We start from the raw sequence: 23842 nt of genomic DNA, 5'->3' as shown, positions 1-23842 counted from the left end.
CTCTCGCTTCCTCACCCAGCACATTTCCGCCGGCGTGTAGCTTTAATGGCAGGGATCCAAATGAAATGAGATGAGTGGTTAGTGGAGATGGAAACGGATAGATAATGAAAGATGAAGTCAGATGATGGAATCAAGCAAACGCGGCTGTCGGAGAGCGTGTCATCGGACCAACACAGGAAATGTGTCAGTGCTGCTGAAGAGTCGAACACGCCATCTGCATATCTCAGTGTTTATGTGTATTTACCTATCAGGATGTGGGCGTGCTGTGCACGGTTTGGAGGCTCTTTTAATTTTAATGATGGTTTTAATGATCTTAAGATTTTAGGTTCATCACTAGCTCAAAATATCTAACTTTATCAGTAGTTACTGAAGAAAACACGCTACATCTCAGTAGCCTCTGCTCATATCAGAGCTAAGGAATGATACCATACTGACATCCTTGTTCACCATTAACTCTTATAAAATAAAATAAAAATTTCCAGGGAAAGTTGAAGTGGAAGGTGGAAGTGCTCAGAAGGTCCGTCGTTTGATGTCTCTTCCAGTCTGGATGGCGGCGTGTCCTTGGGCAAGATACTGAATTCCTATCAGTGAGAGAGTGTGCGAGCTAGAGTCTATGAAAGTGTTTGTGAATGTGCTGGTACGGTACAGTGAAGTGCTTTGAGTGATGAGTTGCAGAAGAAACGCTCATTTAACTGCTTTTACTTTTAGTTTTTGCAAAAATGATTACCGAGCAAACTGGCAGACAAGCAAAAATTACATTTACGTCACCATTTCCATTTCTCTATCCACCGTAAATAAATAGAAAACGATTACTGGGAAGGTGTAAACTCACACATGGATAGGAATTCAGCATCTTGCCCAAGGACACGCCGCCATCCAGACTGGAAGAGAGCTCATAGGGCGGACCTTCTGAGTACATCTGTATATCTGCCCGTCTGTATAGCACTATAAACATCTGTATACTCTTTTGTAAATCATCTGTACATAACTATTCCCACCTTTTATTCCACCCATAATCTGCTCTTTGCACTTCTGATTAGATGCAAACTATATTTTGTTACCCTCTATCTATACGTGTGTAATGACAGTATGGTTGAGTCCTAATCCTAAATGTGTTCAATGGCAAACTGTGACAGAAATATGGATGTTGCACGCGAGTGTGTCACAGTGTAGCTTACACTCAGACTGTTATTGATTATTTTCATGGCCACATGACATTAACCAAGAGTGCAACAGAGGATGACTGAAAAACAAACAAACCCCAAAACAACATACCTGAAATATTTTTCAGCTATTTCATAATATTGTTTGCATGCGTGCATCTCCAACTGTCAGTGCCCTGTGCAGAAAGGAGCCCACAGTCAATCTTGCAAAGCCCTGGGAAAAAGATTTTTAATGAGGTATATGAGGTTCAGGTGTAAAGGCTGCAGGTTAGGGAGAGTCTTTCATTATTTTTGAATATGTAACAAATTTTGGTTTTATTGCTTTCTTACAGAAGCTAGAAGGCAAATCACAAAAATTAAAATGGCTAGGCTCCACATCAGCTGACAAAACAGCTGCTTCTAATTTGAGATAGTTGTTGTTTAAGTGCTTTGAATATTTAGAGTTTCACTGCCTGAATAATTAAAGTTTTTGGGGCTTTTTCCCCATTTTGGATGAAGAGGCACTACATTTTGATCTGGCAGCTTAACACAGGGGAAAAAATAAATTGTGAGCACACCAAACAAGAAACCTCCCAAAGAGGGCAATTTTGGTGTTTAATTAGCACAAAAAGAGTTTGCAGTGTAAGACCACTTAAAGCTGTATCAATACCCTCCTTCTCCAATCACTGTGTATAATAGCCAGCAACTGATAACCCAAACTCTATTCTGAAAGTAATTTGCCAGACTAGCAGCGATGCACCTGTCCCCAGCCCTGCTTCTCTCCCTCAAGTCATCTCTCTTAATGACTTGTGCCTATTGTAATTTGTTCTGGCTGGTTTCATTTACAGTTCTGATCAGCCAATCAGATTAGCAGTATGTCATGTGATAGTGTTTGCCGAAGCCCTGAGGAGACTGATGAGTGATGGGACAGAATGAAGTGGGTTATCTGAAGGGAGTTTTAACAAGGTCTGGGATTTAAGCAGTGGCAAGATAGATAGAGAACGGGAAAAACACAACAGATAGGCGACTGTATCCTTTAGTTTTACCAGTGCGAGTGCAGGAGGCGCCTGCTCCTTCTATGAAATACTTTTGCCAGCTGAAATCAAGGCGCTATATGATTATAACTGTATGATGCTTTGAAGTTATTTCCTTGACTCAAAGCGAATCGATGAAAAATGAGTTAGGGGTGTGAGACTCAGCATTCTAATTTTCCATTTCTCGGTTTTGCGTTTGTGGTTGGACTCGAAGATCAGAGGCCAGCCGTGGAGTCCACTTTGCAAATTTGTATCAATGTATCAACTACATCAGAACCATCTTCATGTACAGTCTGTGACATGAATATGCACTAATTTATCATTTACACTACGTGTGTATGCGTGCACGCACTCGTGCATGCGAGTAAAAACTCAAGTCCTCAAGTCTGACGTCATTACCCGTTTCTGTGCCCAAACGCCGCTCCAGGTCCCAAAGTCAAACGAACACTGAGAGTTACAAACTGTCTAAATTCTTTCATCTTTAATAAAATGATCAGCGTTGCTGCTTTACCAGGTGTAACAATTAAGTTTAACATCCAGGCATCCATGAAAACAGGATTAATGAAGTTTAACAGCGTTAGAAGTTAGCAGGAAGTTAGCTCGCTAGCTTCCACCTAAACATGATATAGCATGTTCTGACTGAGAGATTTCTGAAAAATTCAAACGTACAGCTCTGCTGTCACTTCCAACATAAATGAAGACAGGAAACTAAACAGCAGTGACGTTTGTAGGGTTACTGAAGTTGGGCTAGCTGGTATATAATGATGTGCTACGTGGTAGCTAGCTACACAGCTATGTTAGCATAAACACAGTGAAGCTGGAGGATGAACGCTAACTTTTTTCCACTCGATAAAAGTTAACGTGAGGGTTCCCGATGGTTCGAGACAAATGCAATCGCATGGCAGGATGCTGTAAACGGACCAAACTTCAGTCAGGAGAACAACTGAGATAATCCATCCACAGTACGAGGTCAGTCATTAATATACTGCTGCATGGGCTGGGCTGTAGCTACATCGTAAGGGTTTAAACACTGAGCTTTAAAATGATTTGCAATAATAAAAACTGAGAGAGGCCGACAGTGATCACTGACTGTTTTTAGGGGCTTGTTCAGCCTCTATAGGGTGATAAATAAATGAAATCCAAACCAGCACGAATGAATGAAAATATCTTATCTATTCTTAATATATAGTGTTGAAATAAACAGATCAAATTAAGTTCAATTTCAATTGTGTTTTATTTATTTACACAAATTACCTCGAGGCTCTTCACACTGCAAGAAAATCCCAATAAGCACTTGGACCATGGGAACGAAGAGCCCCAGAAGAAGCAGGCTCATGGAGGGGTAATCATCTACCACAACTGGCTGGGTGGTGAGGGGAATAGAAAACAGAGTAGACAAATGTTAATGACAGTAGTGGGATAAAAGCACTGGCTGAGAAAAGAGTTGAATTGAGGCGAAATGCTCGCTGCATCATGGGAAGCCTGCCTCTCATCTTTGAGATATGATGAGGCCCTGATCGTACGAGACTTGTTTGTGAGAAGAAAGATGTTAAATGATATTCTGTATTTAACGGGGAATAAAAACTAAGAAGGCAATACGGGAGAAACATGAGCAGTCTTTTAGTCCCTCTTAGTACTCTCACTGCAATGTTTTAGATCAGCTGGAGGTTTTCCAGGGAGCTTTTAGAACAACCTGATGAGAATGAATCATAGTGGTCCAGCCTAAAACTAATAAATGTAGCATTTCAGCATCGCTCTGTGACAGCAGAGAAGAATTCCTGGTGGAGCAGCGGAGCAGTCCTGCAACAGAGCCACACCATCAAATATGAATTTCTGCAAGTGGAAATATCAATTTTCTTTTGAATGTTGTGCTCCTGACTGAAAGACATTTTAGAATGAATGTATACATCATTTACAGCACTGGGGTCCACGCTGCAGCTCGATGCATTTGAATGAAGTTGTGTAAAAATGTGAGCCAGCGTGGACTCCGGCAGTCTCATCAGATGAAAGGAAATGTGAAAATATAGCTGTGTGTGTGTGTGTGTGTGTGTGTGTGTGTGTGTGTGTGTGTGTGTGTGTGTGTGTGTGTGTGGCTCACTGCTGTGCAGTTAGTAATAAAGACTAAGGTTTTTCCTATTTTGCTGGAAGACACTGTAAAGTGATGGCGAACAGGTTTAACTAGATTAGTGTACAATTTTTCGGCACAGTAGACACTTCATATAATCACATAATTTTCAAATTCACTTCCCTCCCATGCTGGCCAGCCTGCTCTCATCTCCTCCCTATCTCATTTCAGATATTCCCTTCATTTATCTTTTCTTATTCTCTTCTGTTACCTCGGTGCAGTCCACCTGTGAATTACTCTTCCTGCGTGTTTAGCGGCAGCGTGATATATTGTGACATTTTCCACTGAGCTATTCCTCATGCTACAGGCCTGCTCCCGACTTCTCTGCTTGTTGTTATTTGGTTTCCTTCGTGATTTGCTTTTATGTGGCTCGGGAAAAAAATATAATCATAACAACGTTACAGAACATCTTTAGCCAAGGGCATCATCCGCTGGTTGTTTGTACTTAAGCTGCCGTGGAATATAACAGTTATTCTAATGAGCACAAGAAAAATAGCCAGACAAGAAGAGTCTTATTTCAGCTTTGTCCTTGGCAAACGCTACAAGTGGACCATTCTTTACCTCTACAATTCACCACAATAAGAAGAACTGATCTCCTGGGCAAAAACGAAAATATAACTGCTTGTACTTTTTCCTCTTTGAATGCGTTGTGCTCTTCATCCTCGTCTCCTCTCATAAAACTTCATTGCTGTGACACATTTTCCCTCTAGAGAAAAGATGAAGTGCAAACAGATCACGGATTTTATTCTCACCATACCGTGCAGGGGCACAAATTGGTACATTTCAAAGCGCTGCTGGTCAAAACCACGTTTTTCATTCGTCTTCTGCAGCCGTGGGAAGAAAAAGCGAGACAACAGAATAAAATATATACAGAGATAACAGAGTTGGACAGTCAGACAAAAAGAGAGCATTAGCCTAAAGCCAAAATGTTGGGAGCAAAAGAGTGTTTGGGGGTAGATGGAGACATATGAAGACAAAGAGATAGAGGGAGAAAAAAAAGCTTAGCTTGTTGCCTTTAGCTGTGGATTAGCCCTGACAGCCCCAGGAGTCAATCAGTCTGTTTGCTCCTCTCATCTCTGGACAGACTGGAGAATAACAAGGCTGTCTAAATGCCAGCCAGGGGCAGGTGGAGGTTTCAGGAATAGTGGTGGACGATGGTGCAAGAAAGCAGAGCCCGAAGAAAGAATATCAACTCGGAATTTCTTCAACTTGCGTCGTTCCTACGAAAAAAGCTGCTCTGCCAGTTTTTGGCTGCTGCAGTTGAAATTCTGACAATTTGTAATACTGTGTGTAAAAACTCTGTAATCAAACATTTACAGTCATTTATTATATCTGGTTGTAAAGTAGTTAGTGTAACCTTTTTGTTTTGAGGCATTACTGCCTGAAAATGAGTTAAAACATGAAAAAGTCGTCTGGAGTCTCAGATGTTAATGACTGAGAGGTGCTTGACTTTTCAGCACGCTGCAAGTAAGCAGTTAGAGAGTTTTATAGGAAATCGCTGCCACAGCCCAGGAGACATTCTGATAAATACAAAGAAATCTTATCAAGTGATTTTCTCCTCACCTCCTCAATGGCCAGTTCTTTCTCAGCCTGTCTGATGCAGCTTACTGTTAGAAGCAAACGACCAGGAAAGAAAAGTACTCAGAGAAGGTTCCCAGAGAATGATAGGAAGCTACGTCACGCCACCACCTATCAGAAGTCGTAATGATGTAAGCACAGCAGGGGTAGTGGCTGTGGGACGAACGGGTAGGAAACACTTTCACCTGTCCTTCAAGTTCAGACTGATATTTTACCGAAAGGCTGAAATGTCAGGTGTCAGAATTAAAACTCGTAATGATTTTTCTGTCTTTGCTCTGACACAGACACACTCTATGAAATCACCAAATATATTTGTTCCAACTTTAAGTTACTTGATTCTCTAAATATCTTTTAATGTGTTAGTATCCTCCAGTTTGTTTTCTTTGTGACCAATCTTAACGATGTCTGATACACTTTTGAAGATTATTCACATAATAACAGAAAGTATCCAGGTGCATCTCCAGGAAGTTATGCATCGGTGGTCGGGATCACCATAGCAACAGTCATTTGAAAGATCTCTATCAGTTTGATGGAAGAATCCTAGAAAGGAAACGACGTGGAAATTAACGACAGGAAATCGGTAAACTGTGAGTGAAGCTGAAGTGACCGTTGGCGTGTAGGATTCACGGGAAGGTCAGCTTGCTTGGCTTTTTAGTTTAGCACCTCGTCCCGCGGTTACGCCACTTACGCCGTCCCTCCTCTAGCATTAGTTTGGGGCGCTGTAGAGGACAGGGTCAAATGTTTTTTAAAAAGTGCAGATGGTTTCTTTCAATAACGTCATCCCAAATTTCTCATTGCTGTTGCCAAGTTGTTGAGCTAATTTTCCTTTTGTTTCTATCTCAATAGAATTTCTAGCATTCATTGCATTCAATTATTCATTTTAAAATATTTGTTTTCAATAAATATTTACTTACAGAGCACCACCTTTACCATCTGTGCTGTCTGTCCTGGCATCATAAAAGTGATGCACAGGAGGTTTCACTGTTTCAGTCCTGTAAGAGCAGCACGAAAATTCGGGTGGGTTTAACAGAAAGTTCCTGCAGTGATTGGTTAATGTCAACGATTCGCACGCCGAGCAGAAATCGTCTCCTATTTGACACCAGAAGGCTGCACTGGATATTTGTGGTTCACTGAGTAGAGTTTATCTTGTGCGAGTGCAGAACTGCTACTTGAGTCGTCTGCCTGAAGTGGCTCCCAGGCATTGCTCTTTTATAATACCGAAGAGTTATTTTGATGGGGACAATTAGACCTAATCTCATTCGCTAATTAGTGTAATTCCTCAAACCAATTTATTAGAATCGATACCAACTTGTGTAAAGTTAATTTTAGCTTTACACTGGTACATTTTCCAGTGGAAATAATACATCATTAATCATCTCTTTTGCACAAAAACGACTCCTCAGGAGGAGGATAGGATAAGGAGGATATGCTCGTGTGAAAACTTTCTGACTTTGTCCCGAACTAATTAAACCCGAAACAAAGGAGAGTAGTGCAAAAAATTAGAGCTGCAAAATAAAACAGTGCAGGGATTTTCCATTTGCATTCATTCCATTTTCCCAGTCTTGAAGATGCTAAAATAACAGAGCCTCAGAGGTGACCGGATTACATTAGATCTGACACGACTTCAACTTCTTGCAGCCATGCTGGGATTAAGTTTAACACTGCATAACAATGCGCCGAAATGACCACTGAGGGAAAAGGACTATAATAAAGACAAGTACACGGATCTGCAGCAATAAGACTCTCCTGATAAATACACACTCATTACTGTAGTGCTGCATTTAGTGTCACACTGTTGCTGTTTAAACAATTACTACACAGATTGCTGTTAACAGTATTGGTGATCTGCTAACTCTGCAGCAAAGCCGGGTCATATGTTTAATGTCAGTGGTACTTTGGAACTGTAAATGCTATACCTGCTAAAATATACGCATGTTGCATGGAAAAAATTCACTATGCTTCTGCTTGAGCTACATCTGCACAGCACAGTCTCACAGAGCCACAAGCGTATCATTAAGGAGCATCGTCAATCGAAAGTTTGCCAATAATCCCTTCGAGTCTCTGAGAACTGACAAATAAATCTTCAGTCGAGACGCAACCGCTAACGTGCTTAACAATGCTTAATCACAGACAAGCTGCACTGCATCTCACATGAACTGCAGCATGTTAGAGGGAATAGGGACACAGACCTGAAACCGTCTACTGTTAAACACCAGCTATTTGCTGTGGCTGTTGTTTCATTACCCACCCAGACGGCCATTAAGACAGACAGTGTGTGTTAGGAATGCAGCAAATGCTAAAACAACAAAATAATTGAGTGAGTCACTCTGAGCACAATTCTTATCGGAGTTGGAGGAAGAGAGTCAAGTTTTAAATGATGCACGCACACACACACGCACACACACACACTAAGTGCACTAAGGATTACACTCAGATCCTGGGCTATCAGCACCTCTATCCTCATTTACAATCTTGTTCTGATCGCGGCTCTGTCAGAGCTAGACGTTAGCATACTTGTACATGAGAATAAAGTGCTAAGTCGATGCAAACCAGGATATCCAGATGCATCCACAGAGTGGGTACTCAGTAATCTCACAAAATGTAGCATAGACTACATGCCTGCAATAAATGGTAAATGCAATTGTGCCACAAAATAAGGCGCACAATCTTTTATAAAATGACTTTAAAGCTCTAAAAGGGACCAGCACAAAAATTATGGTTTATATTAGAAGCCAAACAAAGCCGTTCAAATTCTTATGTTAGTATCCGATTGTTACGCCCCTCAAAGTGGCAGTGCAAGAGCGTCCAGCTGTTGCTAATTGACCACACCTGGGGAGGTGTGAATAAAGGCATACCTGAGGCACACTCTGGGAAGGCACAGCAGTCTTTGTCTTAGTGGTACCAGCTATTGTAGCTAACGTATTATATCACTTAAAATAAAACCTTCTCTCTGGGAAATCTGGTGTTAGTCTCCATATTTATGCTGGGCTTTTGAGCCGGGTCGTAACAGCAGTTGAGAGTAAAAGCAGCCACAGCCTTTGCAATGCTGTAAACTGTAAAACCAGAGTACCCAGACATGCAGACATGGGGAGAACATGCATCTAACTGTATCTAGTTATAAAAAGGAAAATTACCTATAGAGACTTACACTGTAAGCCATGCTTATTGCATGAAAATACCCAAATTTTGAGGTCGACAGTTTCAAACGAATGAGGAATCACCGTTTTTGGCACTTTTGTGTCGGTTTTCTTGTGTACATCTAAATAAAAAACTCATGAAAACTCATCTTTTTTCTCTTTTAAAGCAAACGATGCTTCACCTACTTTATTCATTATGTTCTTTGTAGTGCCAGACACGTAGAGAACAGGGTGCACGCCGTAGATCCATAAATTACCTGTCTCCTTCACAAACTTACGCTGTGTTCAAAGAGAACTTTCCTAACAAAGTAGTGTGAAGCAGGGGCCAGCAGACAAGCTCCATTAATGTCGAGGCAGGCCGATGATGACATAGCCACGATGCGACGGCGATAAGGAGGAGCAGGAGAAGAGAAGAGCAGAGAAATAGAGTGATTAGGTGTGGGGAGTATTCATTTAGGAAGACAAACAGCTTCATTTAAAGTTAGCCAAGCACAGAGGCACCCTCTCCCACTACAAATAGGTTGAAATTTGCATTTTTTTTCCTCTGACGGAGGATCCGAGCCCTCGCTCTCTTGGTCTCGCGTCTCAAGTGATAATAGATTATCTAGGGTCTCGCCTGAAGAGCTACTGTCTTTGATTTGCTTTTGAACACATTTTCTGTCTGCTTCTGCTCAAGTAATTCCTCTCCACTCTTGATCTGCTGCTGATATTGTCACAGCAATACTTATCTGTGGTATATAAGGGCTGTTTTCTGTTTCATTCCTTGACTGCATGCAGAAAGGGAACCGAGTGCAGCGTTTGCAGTCATTTCACGATTATTAAACAGAAGAAATGCCACACTCGCTACCGTTACATTTGATTTCTCCATATCTCTTGCAATCACGATCCAGTGATGGTTTTACAGCTGAGAATGAAATTAAAGTTTTGAGCTTAGCGAACACATCGCGATGATTATCTGCTAAACACTCCCAGCAGTTGTAGATGTCATTTGTCCTGCAGACTGCCAGGAAAGAATCTCGTGCAGAAAACGTTTTAGTTGCGGGTCTCCTGTCCTCTTTCACCTGCTGCAACCAGCTGGAATTTTTAGAGATAGAGTCACAAGTAGATGCACTTACAGATCACTTCTACTTTTATTCAGGTACAGTGAGAATATTTAAGCTCTACTGACCCAGTGCATGTGGGTTTGTGGGAATGCAAGCACAGCCTTTTGTGTCTATGCAGATGGGTGGGTGTCTTCATGGTGCACGGGGAGTTGGATTACCGCCATTATCCTAGAAAATCAGCACCTCTACAAGCCTTGAAGGTTTCACTGCACTTCACATTCAATACAGTCATGCATTTGCACGAATTCTAAATATTTAGCACTTGGATACTTGCCTCCTTTGCCCTGCCAGAGGGATTTAGTAGCCTGGGCAACACGGCTCCTCTTTAAGGGTTTTCATGTGAATAAAAAGCCTGGAGATGGGAAATTTTTCATTTGATTTATTTTTAGGTGTACTTGACATTTCTGTTATTCATTTATGGAAATTCTTTTTACTGCCCAGCTTTGGAGCATGTTTTGCAGGCAGAATATTCCAGCATGACGTGCACGTTACTCGTGCATTCATTTCTAAATGCAGATGAAAACTGTTTAAAGTTAGTGTTGTAGTGTTTGGTATAGTTACACATTAAATCTGCTCGTTTAGGAAAGAGGCGCCATTAAAGTGTTGTTATTCAAAATCATCAAATTAAACAATCTTATAGTCACAAGTTGTATATTTTTTTGATACATTTGTCTCTATGATCTAGTAGGAATGAACAAGACTGCACCAAAGATTTTATTTTTAACTAAATTTATACAAGTTACTGAATAAATCATTCAAAAAACAGCATTGAATGGACCTTTTATAACCGCAGGGTTTTCGGCGTGTCTTAGTTTGGGTCTCATAATGTTTCAGTATTTCAAACATTTCATTATAAATAGCATGAACTTCACCGAGCCTCTTCTCTTATTAAAATAGTTTCTGCAAATTCCACAACAAATGAAACAGGATCTGTCTCAAGAATTGCTCACTGAATGAAGCATTCAAGAAAATAATAATGAATGTCATTTTTAGGGAAATTATTATCTTTACATATTCTTTATGAAGTTATTAGAGTTCTGAGGGACGTCTGAAAAGCAGAAAGCTGCCTTGAAGCCTAAATGACTGACGGACACTGAGCATCATCAAAGTCTATCCCAACTCTGGACTTTACATCTTGTAGCTAAACATCAGTCACATGAATGAAACGATGTCCCTCTTTTGTCAGTATGGATGTGGAATAGGCCTTATGTTATGCTCACAGTGCTAGTGGGGATCACGCGGTTGTTAGTGGAGGCACCACTTGCTGAAACACAGTAGTTGCAGGATTGGCTGATAAGCGTCCAGAGCAGCGTTTGGCTGAGAGACTGCTCGACAACATGGTTTAAAACAGGAAGATCTTTAATGGCATCAACCTTGTTAATTCTAAGTGTGCTGTGTTTGAAGTTGGCTAATCCTGCTAAACTTATTCTGTAAATGATATGCTGATGTATGCGCATTATGCAAGAATTCTCTGCACGAGGATAAAATGCAAAAGAGAAGAAACCCCACTATTGCACAAACGGATCAATAGTTCCTTATCAGGAGTTTGAAGTTGTAATAACATTTACACTGCCTCTATAAAATTACCCATTTATTGCATTATCTACTATTCCTTGACTTCTATAGATAACCTATTTAAATCCCATGACTTTAGCTTGTGGAATACACTTAAGAGGATTCTGCAGCATCTGAGAAATTCCACTGGGATCCATGTAGAGTAGGAAAGAATTATGGGAGAAGAGCTATAAGACCCACATGAAAGAAAAGAGACGGGATTTCATCTCAGACCAACGAGGGGCAAAGATTTATTTTCAGATTTATCTAAAAAAGAAGAATAATACCTGTCCTGTGATACATATACATGACAGCGTAGATACTCACTAATGCCATACAACACATCTTACTGAGAGACCAGAAATAAACTCTCCACCACGTAGTCCGAGTTAGCGCAGTTAACGTTGTTTCAGGTCAAGTATTTTGTGAATGCATGTTTGAGGACGCGGCCGCCACCTCATCCACCTAACACATGACCGCGCAGTAATATTTGTCCATATTAAACAAACCAAAAAACTGAATGTCAGTATCTATATCTGTCTGTACAAGTTGATAGTAATTAAGTGTTGCTTCCATATCCACCTGTACAAGCCAGTTCTGGATCATGTATGTAGGGTAAGAGTTATTTATCAGTCCCGACCATGTTGGAGCCTGTAGCTTAAAACACTAAATCAAATGCACCATTAAAACCATACATATACATAATGTTTTGAATGTGATTGGTCATTAGCTCAGTATAAGACACACTTTCTGAGAGAAACAGTTTTCGCTTCAGTGTCATTAAAATGTAAGAACCAAGTGGATATTCACGTTTTACAATATTTAATCTTAAAGCGAGTCAGCTACAAGATGAAAGAATCAGCCAGAAACGATGCTTTTTAATGAAATTACAGTAGCCAACATGATTCTAGCAACATTGTTCCAACTAGTAGCCCTTTTCTCATTGACTTGCCACAGTAGGAAAAGCACAGGCTGAATTAATGATGTCCCAGTTTCATTAGGTGTCCCAGTAAGCTATGACAGTGAACCAGCATGTACCTTCCTAATGAAATGTGGCCGTCATTAATACACCTGTTCGTCCCACGCTGTGACAACTGAAAATGTACACCGGTGGAATAAGACTCCATCGTTTGTGTTTCTCTTTCAAGGATCCAGTTGTTTTTCATATTAATACGAGCAACGTATTAAAAAATGAACTTTCACCTAATCAGCATTTCGCAGCTGTAACATTTCCTGCTCGGTGTGTGCAGCTTTTTTGCAAAGCCACTGTAAAAACCCAGACTGGGTTTCATTCCAGCATCACTTGACATTTATTGTGCATATATCTCGACTTGTTTTTATCCCCTCTCTGCCCTAAATTGTCTGCAAATATATATTTTTTTAGCTGGAAAAGGTGGAAGGGACCCATTTTCCAATTACAGATCTTGTCTTTAGGTGTTAATTGCTGACTGACCTCTGGAGCTGTTATTGGATGCCATGCAGGTTTTTTAATAACCTCTAATCGCAGTGAAACAGAGAGCCATAATAGAGAAGTGCCAAGGTGCTTTTTAACACAGCATCCTTCAATAAGGTGTAATCTCATCCAAACACAGAAGCCAGCTGAATGCCAAGTCAGAATGCTCTTTTGCAAAACACGAGCCGCTGTGATTCATGCTCTTCCGGTACCCAACCGACACTCCGTTTTCTATTGTTTGGGTTAAATTAGGTCAGCTAAGCAGCGTGGATCTTATTAAGAGTAGTGCTGTTTTGGTTCGGGGCGTTTGTTGGGGGGGTTCTTTTGATTTTTTTACATTCCCAGTGAACATGTTTTAACTTGGCAGAATGAAAAAAACACTAAAAGCAGAATTTACTCCAGAGTAAATAATGACTAGCCCGTGTTTTACTGCAGCCACACTGTATTATTGCTCCTTTCACATCTGTCCAGATCATTACATTTCACATTCTCCACATGCTCAGGAGCATCCAGGCCTACAGAAGTGCACTAAATCTTGCAAAGGGAATTAGCTCCCATGTCTTTCCTTTTCTCATACGTGTATGTTTTCATCTGTTTCCAGGCACTCCTCCAGCCACAGGTACCGGCACTTTGATCATTCACCTGGAAGACTACAATGATAACGCGCCGTACGTCTTACCATCGGTAGCGCGAGTGTGCGAGGACACCTACGATGTGACTGTTGCTGTAGTTGGGGGCTGGGACAAGGACCTCCCACCCAATGCTGCACCCTTTAAAATAGAACTGGGAACACAGCCTGACCTGGACAAAACATGGAATGTTACCCGGGTTAACTGTAAGTATTTCATTTTAAGATGAGATTTGTCCGCCTGTATGCAGGACTAACCTGAACTGTGTCAGGCTAGCCTCTTCTCATGCCCAGAGCATCGAGTAGTGCTGTTCTGTCAAAGCCACCAGTCTCTCAGAACTACACGCAGAGTGTCACCAAACAGGTAAAGTTAGGATTTAGTGGGAATTTGCAGTGTGGGACAGGCTATGCAGAAAACCTGCACTGAGAGATACTGACTACAAACTATTATATGTGCAAACCGTTGCTCTACTTCAGGTTAAAGGTGTCACACAGATCATGAATGCAATTTCCCGCCATCCGAAAGAGCAAATACAATAAGAAGTCATTGAAGCTAAATTCAGTTTTCCTATTGAAATAACATTAAAACTGCAGTTTAGTTTAATTTACCTTGATTTAAATTAAAATGATGGCTTGTTAGCCTTCATTCACAGTGTTTAAAATGACAATGATGCTAATTATCTTTGTGTTTCAGTTGGGATTTATACAGTATTTAGCAAAAGTGAGCAAAATTGGATTAGGTTTAACTATTTAGAATAGAATAGCCTTTATTGTCATTGTACAGAGTACAACGAAATTGGAGTGCCACTCCCTTGGTGCAAGTTTCAATAATAAATATAATGTAAAATATAAAAAGTAAAAAAAACAATCGTAAGTACTCAGACAATAGTATGTACAATATATACAGGATAGCAGCATTAATATAATGACAGTATGAGGCATGGAAATATGAGGCAAAAACCAAGTTTGTACAATTCTACCAAGCTTGATGGTCAATGCTTGGTGTGACCGCCGTTATTCTTCAGTATAACAAACTGTTGTAATTTATCGAAGCAGTCTTTGGGAACAGTTCTCTGTGCTTCTAAAAGAACAAGAACCCAGAGCTCTGGATGTTGGATGCCTTTTGTTCTCTGTCAGGATCTGTGGAGGCCAAACCATAACTGATAGAAAAGCACAAAGTGGAGTAGTATCCAGGTATGCTTTTGCTGCTGTGGCAGTATGTTTGGATTTCATGCTGAAATAAACCAGAAACCTTTCAGATGGTATTTGATTGTTGATCAGATGTTTAAATGCAGGACTTATAGATGTAGACAGTAAACGGACTTTTAGGTGCTTACTAACTAGCATTCACACTGGATCAGAGAGCAACATAGGGTTAATATATTACCCAAGCATAGTTGCATGCAGACTAGGAGGAGAACCACCAACCTGCTCTGCCTCCTGAGCTACAGCCGCCTCAGTCGCTGTAGCACCTCTCGTCTGACCTCCGCAAAGATCTGCTGAGGTCTTTTTAAGCAAAAACACTTTCTATGAGATACGTTCGTTCTCTTTTTTCATGCAAAGTTAATCAAAATGCAAATGATCCGCCCAATATGTGGGCCAGGTGGATGAGGGATTAAAAGTACAGTTAAACAAAGAGGTGTACCAGCTCACTACAGATGTACTTGTGATAGTGAAACTGGGCCCACTCTCACATTGTTGCATTCAAAAGGTGGCTGTAAATATACATTTTCAATGTCTGGGGTTGATGTTATGAAGTTATCTAATTATGCTCAGAGTCTTTTCCTAAATCTACCAAGTGATTTTGTGAGTGTAAAAAAACCAAAACATGCAACACACTTACAATAAGAAGTGAAGCACACTCCTGACAAAACATCTCCTTTCTCTTCATTCAGACTTTGATTCTTTCAAATAGGACCGTTGTGCATCCTCACCTGCAGTTACGTCTACCAGTGTCAAAGGAGCAATGCTAAATGACACTTTGTGTTCATATATGCCGAGTTTGCAGTATCTAATAGAAGTGCAGTGTTTGAGGCTTTTGAAAGAGAGCGCACTACTCAGGTACCATAACTGAGTTTACATAACAACAAACTCCTAATGAAATATTAAGAGTAAAATATGACGATAGGGATTAGTATTTATATACCTCTTTCCTGGTCTTACGATGCAAAGTCCTTTGACTTGAAACTATACTCACCTCTTTATGTAGCCCTACATCTACAATTATTACCAATCAAGAGTCATTATTATTCTAATATGCATGTCTTTGGACTGTGGGCGGACAGAGCACTGTAGGAAACCCCACTCACACAGTGGGAGAGTCAACATACTCCACACAGCAAGCCCATAGCCACCTCATGACCTTAACAGACTGACAGTCACTTTTCTCTTTTTTTGCATGCTGGTTTCTCTTTCTCGGGAGGTTTAAAGCACTTTTCACTGAGCCCGGGGAATCTAGAAGTTTAAAGGAAAATCTGAGAGAAGTGTTACAGAAAACTGGTACTCTGGAATCAGCTTCATGTCGAAAATGTTTAAGGGTCAATTCATCCAAGTACAATTTGATACCCTGTCACACAGTGTTGATTTGGACTGTCCAGAATAGTGGAGCAGTCATAACTGGAGAGATTCCTACAGATCACATGATAAGGATGAGGAGAAAAACGATGCGCAGAGGAAAGCGGAGAGGAGGCTAGACAGACAACCAAGGCATTGAATCAGGGTTGCATGACCGACAGTGCTGTCTGTGTTTGTTTGAGTGACAGACCAGAGCTCAAACCTGCCCAGAGGTATTAGCTGTGACTGACAGCGGAAGAGGGGGGTACAGACACTCCTCAATCAGCACCGCTGGAAGAGACAGATAGGGCCAGCAGAGAAAGAACCCATTCCCAGTGAAAGAGACTGGCGCTGTGCTCATCTCAGCTGCGTCCCTCTGTGTGCTTCTGTTTGTGTGCACGCAGCACCAGGAGAGCTCGTGGCTCTGCCCCGACAGTACATCTCAGTGTAAGAACAGCTGGAAGTTTTTATGTGGAGGGGTCGTGACAATACACGCAGACAAATGCAATTACAATTAAAAGCTCGCAGAGATATTATGGAACATCTTTCTGTATTCCTCACTTTAAATTTCTCTTTTAAAGTGTTCTGATGGAAGTCAGTAAAAGTTGTGCAACTTAACTTCATCATCAAGGCTGTCTACAGTCAGCAAGGATCAAAACGCTAACAGACTAAAATAAGTTTTCTGCTTGAATCCTGCACACGGACAATCTGCAAACCTTGAAGTTCTTTAATGGTCTTTTCGATATTCTTCGGCAAGTTCAGCGCGTGTGGAAAGTGTTGAGGGCTGATGTCAGTATGGATTTGTATGTCTGAAATTATGAACAGTCGCTGCAGCAAGTGCACAGCTGCTGTTATCCCAGGGGGGGGAAACACATATCAGTCAGCCACCACCTGTGCTGCTTAGAGCCACACTTTGGCCCGATCCCTCCCTTTCCCGTCCTTTCTTCGTTCTGCATAGCATCGTGTGTTAAAACTGTTTATCCTTCTATATGCTTCATAGCTGATAATTAGCTGACACATAAACAAAGTAGGTGGGAAGTGCACGAACTTCCTTCTTTGTACTTTTAAAAATACTCTCAGAAATAAAGGCTGGAAGGTCCTGGATTCATTTAGGACGTGGGTGGGGGGCAAAAAAAGAAGGCAGGCTGCTGATCTTATGATTGAACAATAATTAATTGTAAAGTGTAAAAGATGGACAAAGCTACGATGTGATGAGTCAACAGACGTAGACCAAAAAAAGGATGTCTTGTTTTTTGTTTTTGTCAGTGATTTGTCAAAAAATAAATTCAGATTCTTTTTTCTCTAATGAGAAATATAACTGACAAGATGAACGTCACATTGTATCCAGAGAGATTTAAAACGATCACCTGAACGAATAAACTCATCAAGAAAGTGCTGCTGAGGTCAGCCAAAGTTTTCTTATAGAATTTAATTTGACTTGATTTCTTTTTCCAACCACAAGAGAAGAAACAGAATGTAGATTTATGGCACCTGGATGCCGGCTTTGCTTTTCAGACCTAGAAGTGATGTCCACACTAGACACAAAATAATCTCTAAGAGATACGAGTTAATAAAGTTTCCATTGGGAACTGCAGCGGCGTGTCAGCTGTGGTGATAAAGACAGAGCTCAGCATTAGAACATTTCAGTCCTCTGTTTTATATTTTACCTGCTTTTTCTCAGAGTTGATGGAAATGACTCATAAGAATGTAGGACAAGGGCACATGCTCACCTACCTCCAGGATCTATGATGTGGGCTTACAGCATTATTATTTTGAAGAGGATAACCTAAAGCATGGACAAGAGCTGCAGTCATGCACATGAACAAATGCAATTGATCAAATTCATACAAAACCAACCCAGAATCTCAAAGTGAATCCCCAAACACTGCTGTCTCAAGAGACACTTTAAGATGACTGTTAGACTCGGGGGTTTTTTGGGCTCCATAGTCCACAACAACAACTTCACTACTGCCCTAATTGGAAGCATTCGAACCTTCAATGCCCTAAAAACTAGATAAAAGATGAACGAGACTTCAGAGCTCTAAAGAAAAGCAACATAATAATAATAATTCTTCCTCCTCACACTGCTGTGGCACTCACAGTCACCAAACCACAACCCAAATGAGTACTTGTGAGAGATTTGAATGTTGCACCACTATAACTACCATTGTTCAGTCAAGGAAATAAACATCTTCTGGCTTAGTTCATAAAACTGTGTTCAGTTTTACATAATGTCACGATCAGCTGTGTGGCAGGACTCGAACACGAAAAGGTGAAGTCAAAGCGGCCGCTTTATTGGCTGGAAAACTAACATCAAATACAAAACTAAACTGGGAACAAGAAACTCTAGAAAACAAACCAGGAACTGAGAACTAGAAGTTGGAACACGGAGGGGAAACAGCATAGTGAGGGTGCGACGCGACAAAGGGCAGCGGAGAACACAGCGCTTAAATACACAAGAATGGGAAACACAGCTGTGACTGATCCAACATAATGAGATGAGAGGAAAGCAAAACACTGATCACAGGACGTGAGACTACCAAAGTAAAACAGGAAACACAAGTCAAGCACGGAGATGCAGACTTGACCAGGAGGCACGGCTGACAGGGAACCCACAGGAGAAGCACGAGCACAAAGGCTGTGTCCCAATTCAGGGTCTGCAGCCTCAACGGTCCTCAAGCGCCGCGTACTCAAAGACCGCTAAGGCCGGAAGTGCGAGGCTTGTGAAATGGGACGGTCTAGCCTCCGTCGCGCTGCCCAGGTTGCCTAGCAACCATGATACTAACAGCTGGAAACGTGTCATACAGCTTCGTTTGACAGAGATGAAGGAGAAAATCTTTTGTTCATGTGTTTGTTTCTACACGAGCTTTGATCATTCTCTGTAAGATTAAGCTCAGCTATTGGACGGCGTATATTTTAAAGTAAAGGCTTTAAAACCAAGTTAGTACAAACGTCACTAATGTCACATGACTTTGCTGACATGTGGCCAACAGGAATGTTTAATGTTCTTCGTTATTAAACATTTGCAAATAAATAAGTGACATCATATTCAGTACTTACTTAAAGTTTACTCTTCGGGCGCCCCTCACCCGCCGTTTTTTTTCTGCAAAATTATCCACACCCACCGCCGCGCTATGCATTCTGGGATATGTTGGGCCACGAAGTCTACACCGCCACGTCCTTAAAATTCAGGGAAATGAAGGACGCATTTGAGGGCCGCATTTCGAGCAGCCTTCGAATTGGGACAGCCTTCGTCGCGTCGCTGTGACGTAATCGGCCTTAAAATGCGGCCTTTAAGGCTGCAGACCCTGAGTTGGGACACAGCCAGAGAGTTTGAGACAAGAAAGGTGTAGCACAGGAGAGGCAAAGAAACTCAAACACAACCAGACACTAACAGAAACAAACAATATTAATAAGCAAAAACCAAACACTGAGTCACAGGACTCGTGACAGGTCATTTATTACCAGGAAGGTTTCCTGTAATTTTTCACCAATCTGAGTAGAGGGAGCAACAAGTCCTGCTGGGTCTGTACAGAGGAAGACCTCGAGGTGTTTACAGCCACCCGAATGTTCACATAGTCATTCATGTACAAATCAGAGTGTGACGAAACATATCGATCTGCGGGGGTTTGTGTGAAGAATGACCTCAGTATTTCTGACGTTTATTGCCTTATAACGTTATTTTGAGCACTGAGTTAAATGACAGATTTTCTAAGTAAACACAATTTGCCTGTTTTAGAGCTCTCAGCTCTGGCAGACAGGTGAAATGTGTTGGCATGCATATTGTGACACATTTCAGCATGAAGTGCACCAGTTTCAGTATGTTCTCGTGTCTCTGGAGAAATTTTAAAGTATGATGCAACAAAATGTAATGAATCTGATGCAACTTAAATGGTGGCAATTTCCATGGCTTCAGTTGTCAGGAATGCCTTTGCACCTGCTTACTTTGTGTTTGTTGCACACACACACGTTTAGTTGTGCTTTGCAAAGGAGCTCACTGTTTATGTAGAGAAGATGGACGTAACTTTGAACCCCGTCCAATTTTTTCTTTGTCTTCCGCAGCGACGCACTCACAAATCAGGCTTCTGCGCAGTCTGAAGAAAGACAACTACCAACTCCCGCTGCTCATCACGGACTCAGGGGTACCCCCTTTGTCCAATAATACAGAGGTCAAGGTTCAGGTTTGCATCTGTAATAAGAACCGGATGCACTGCAGCTCGGCCCACTCCCATCGTGCCAGCTTTCTTGTGCCGCTCGCAACACTCCTGCTCACCTTACTCTGTAAGTACATCGCAACCAACTCCCACAACAACAGAAAACTCTGGTTTTTTGTGTGTTTTTTATTTTCTCCTCAGTTCAAAAGTGAATTCCTGCCGATTCCAGTACAGACTCGGGTACAAAATCAATGCAGACAAACATGGAGCATCATTTTATTTAGGATCAAAGCAGTTTTTGCACTTATGTTCACGTGTAAAGAAAAAGGATTTGAATTCTTTGCCTGGGAAGAATACATCATTTAATTCAAGATGCACAAGTGTGTCTTGTACATTTTATGTTTCTATATTTCCTGCCTACAAGCCTAAGGCGCTCCCAAGGAAGTCAAACTTGAATTTACTCTAAATATCTCATTTAAGCCAAGTGATGGTATGAATAATTCAGCCTTCTCCATTTCCAGCACGTTTGTAATGGAGGACATCCAACAGCTAGTTTGGTGAGAAGAAAACTCATTTGCATCTTTAAGGCCCCAGATCCCGTTCTCGCTCTGTCTGGGCTTGTTCTCTGTAGTTTATAGGCGAGCTCGCTGTATGCCGGCGGCTGTCTACAGCAGGAGGGATGGTGACGGAGTAAAGCGAGAGAAGGAGATGATGAGGAATGAGAGGGTAAAAAAAAATAATGTGATGGATGGGAGGAACAGAGAAGGAATTTCATTTCAGCGCTGAAAGATGGGTAGCTGTAATTATTCCATCTTTGTTCTGCTAATTTGTGTTTGACTGTAAAATGTTTTACTTCTGATCGTGCGACAAATCACAGCCATCCTTCCCTTTGTCCTCCCAGCTCTCTTCCCTGTCTTCTTCTACTGATCTTAACATCTTTCCTCCCTTTTTCTCATCTCCTGTCAGTCCTGTCAAACTCTCTTCCTTCAGCCTCCTCTGCCACAGTTTTTTTGTACCACTTGTCTTGTGCTTCTCTGTTTAGCCGCATTTTCCCCATAATCCTTTGCTTTTGGGCAGCATCTCTGCTGTTCTTTTTCTAGCTTCTAGTATGACTCAGCGATCTTCCTATGGCTATAGATCAATCTGTCTATGGATGCATATCTTTTCTCTGAATACTCACTCCTAACAGATAACTGTTACGTGTTACAGAAAGCATTGTTTGAAGTGGCGCCTGCGCCCACTCTTCATCTTCTTCTGATTCAGCTACGTGCACTCAGTTACCTGCAACTTCTTCAACTCGTGATTCACAGGACACAAAGTATTAAATTAAAATGACGGCGTGTAGCAAGCAGCGGCATAAGCACACCGCACGACAGCGTTGATAGGCCATTAGTCGCGGTTTCGCTGCGACACACTAATCACAAGCTGATGCTGCATCAGCGTTCAAGGACAAACAGCCACCTCTCGGAAAGTTTTATGGCAGTGATCCTGAGACTATCCCAGCTGGAGCAGTCAGGTAGCTTTTCACAGACTCCTTTTCAGACGCAGCTTCCTATACGGGGTTTCCATGGTAGCGCAAACATGTGTCTGAACTCGAAAGCCTTCTAATTGGTTGACATGCCAAAGATGATGTTAAGAGAGTCTTTGCCACAGATGTCCTTTTTGCACTGAACGACAGTAGCCTTCATTACTCTACTGTAACTAGTGCAGTGATAGACAGTGGCATTCATTAACCAAATAGCTTCTCCAGAACACGGATTCTTGGATGCTTGTTCCGGAGGCTGTGCGCATCCGTTCGTTTGGCCCGGAGTACGTTTGTGTAGTCAGAACACACGTTGCAGACGGTGGAGTTACCCCGAAGCTGGAGGTTGAAGATTACAGACAGAGAGGAAACAAGAAAAGTGTGTGTGTGTGTGTGTGTGTCTGTATCTCTACTGGGAATCTGAGACAGTATTACAGCTCAGCAGCAGAGGTTCACCAATTCAGACACAGAACATCTCCACAGACACACACACACTGCGGGAGCTCAGAGAGATGACTTCTGCTCAAGCTCATCACACAGACCTGTGCTGGGGGACAGATAGAGGGGGCTGATCGCTGCAGTGTGTAGTCAGATAGTCTGACAGAGAGGCAGAGAGTATCCTGTTCCAATTCCCTTATCTCCAAACTGAACTCTGACCCCGAAAGAGAGAGATGAGGGGAAGAAAAATGAAAAGAGCCAGAGGGGGAAGGATGGGGAAAGGAGAAGAAAGCAGTGTGCAGATTAAACTCTTTGTTTTTTGCTCGCTGGGCTACAGCCATGCAGAATGCATGGCCAGCACAGCAGCTATCTTAATTCTTCTTTCCTTGTATCTGTAGCTCTCCTCACTCATCCTCCTTCTCTCTTAATCCCCAACCATGTCTACTAAATATTTAATCTTTAAAATAATTGGCATCCACAAATCATTTCTTCAGGTAAAGCACGTGCGGTTATGTCAGTGAACATAACAGGGAAGTGTCTATATTAAATATGTCTGCAGTCTGTTTACTGCCTGGAAAATGTTTATGCTGGGGGAATTGGCAGACATGTTTCTTTTTTTCCCCCCATTATCTACATTTGCGGACTTTATTTATGGCTATGTTTAGAAAGACGGAGGTCTTCGTTAAACATTGAAAAGGCAAGCCGAGGCAGGAGACACAGAATAATTAAAATGCTTCCCTTAACTGGGCATTCTTGATTTTCAAGCCAGTGTTTTCTGTAGAGCGGCCCAATCAGATGTCGCCATTATGTCAAAGCCTCTTGCACACACACAAGTTGTCCTTCAGCGCTACGATACACCATCTTCTACCTTTCCAGCCTCTTAATGTCTCTATAAAACAAGATTTTTGTCTTCCTGTTTCTGAGGCATAAAGCAGGACTGCTAAAGGACACCTTGTGCTCATCATCTATTTAATTTTTTAAGACTCTATATTTGTCAAAATAATAAATATGTGAGACCGTCTCCTCAGCATGTGTAGAGGAGACTATTATTAGACTTTTATTAAAGGCTTATAGTCGTGTTTTAAGGCTGAGTAACCTCTAACAGCCATGCCAACACAGAAAATGAACATTGGTGTCTCCACCTTTAGATGGAACTCATTAAATTTGTTAGGAAGCTTCTAGGAAATGCAGCTTCCTAACAAATGTTTAACTATGTAAACTATGATTAAGAGAAGTGTACCTGTGTGCTATCTTTACTGCATCCAATGGCAACACTACTGGACAGTTTCCCTAAAGAAATGCAATGCAAATAACTAGCAGGCAGCAGAAAACTTGTTTCATTCCTGTGATGAGGAGTCAACTTTCCATGTCACACTAATCAGGCTATTGCAAAAATATGCGCAGATGTCATTCTGCACAGT

At 41.5% G+C, this 23842-nt stretch overlaps 1 protein-coding gene across 2 annotated transcripts in view; it reads left to right on the top strand.

Annotated features, from left to right (window-relative positions):
• The window catches only part of LOC102299304 (cadherin 13, H-cadherin (heart)), a 227279-nt gene that overhangs the window by 189127 nt on the left and 14310 nt on the right, over positions 1 to 23842 (top strand). The window contains exons 10-12 of one of the 2 annotated variants that reach the window (XM_042226214.1): positions 13728 to 13961; positions 20370 to 20588; positions 20983 to 21018. In XM_042226214.1, coding sequence (XP_042082148.1) covers positions 13728 to 13961; positions 20370 to 20588; positions 20983 to 20993 — 464 coding nt within the window. In that variant the 3' untranslated portion in view covers positions 20994 to 21018. The remainder of the gene's footprint in view (positions 1 to 13727; positions 13962 to 20369; positions 20589 to 20982; positions 21019 to 23842) is intronic. The other variant, XM_005935766.3, reaches the window with a different exon arrangement.

This window comes from Haplochromis burtoni, unplaced genomic scaffold, assembly GCF_018398535.1.
Source record: "Haplochromis burtoni strain Fernald_Lab_line unplaced genomic scaffold, NCSU_Asbu1 Contig_201, whole genome shotgun sequence".
NCBI classification, from domain to species: Eukaryota; Metazoa; Chordata; class Actinopteri; order Cichliformes; family Cichlidae; genus Haplochromis; species Haplochromis burtoni.
The sequence above is the reverse complement of the archived record's forward strand: the minus strand, read 5'-3'. Positions and strand labels throughout refer to the sequence as shown.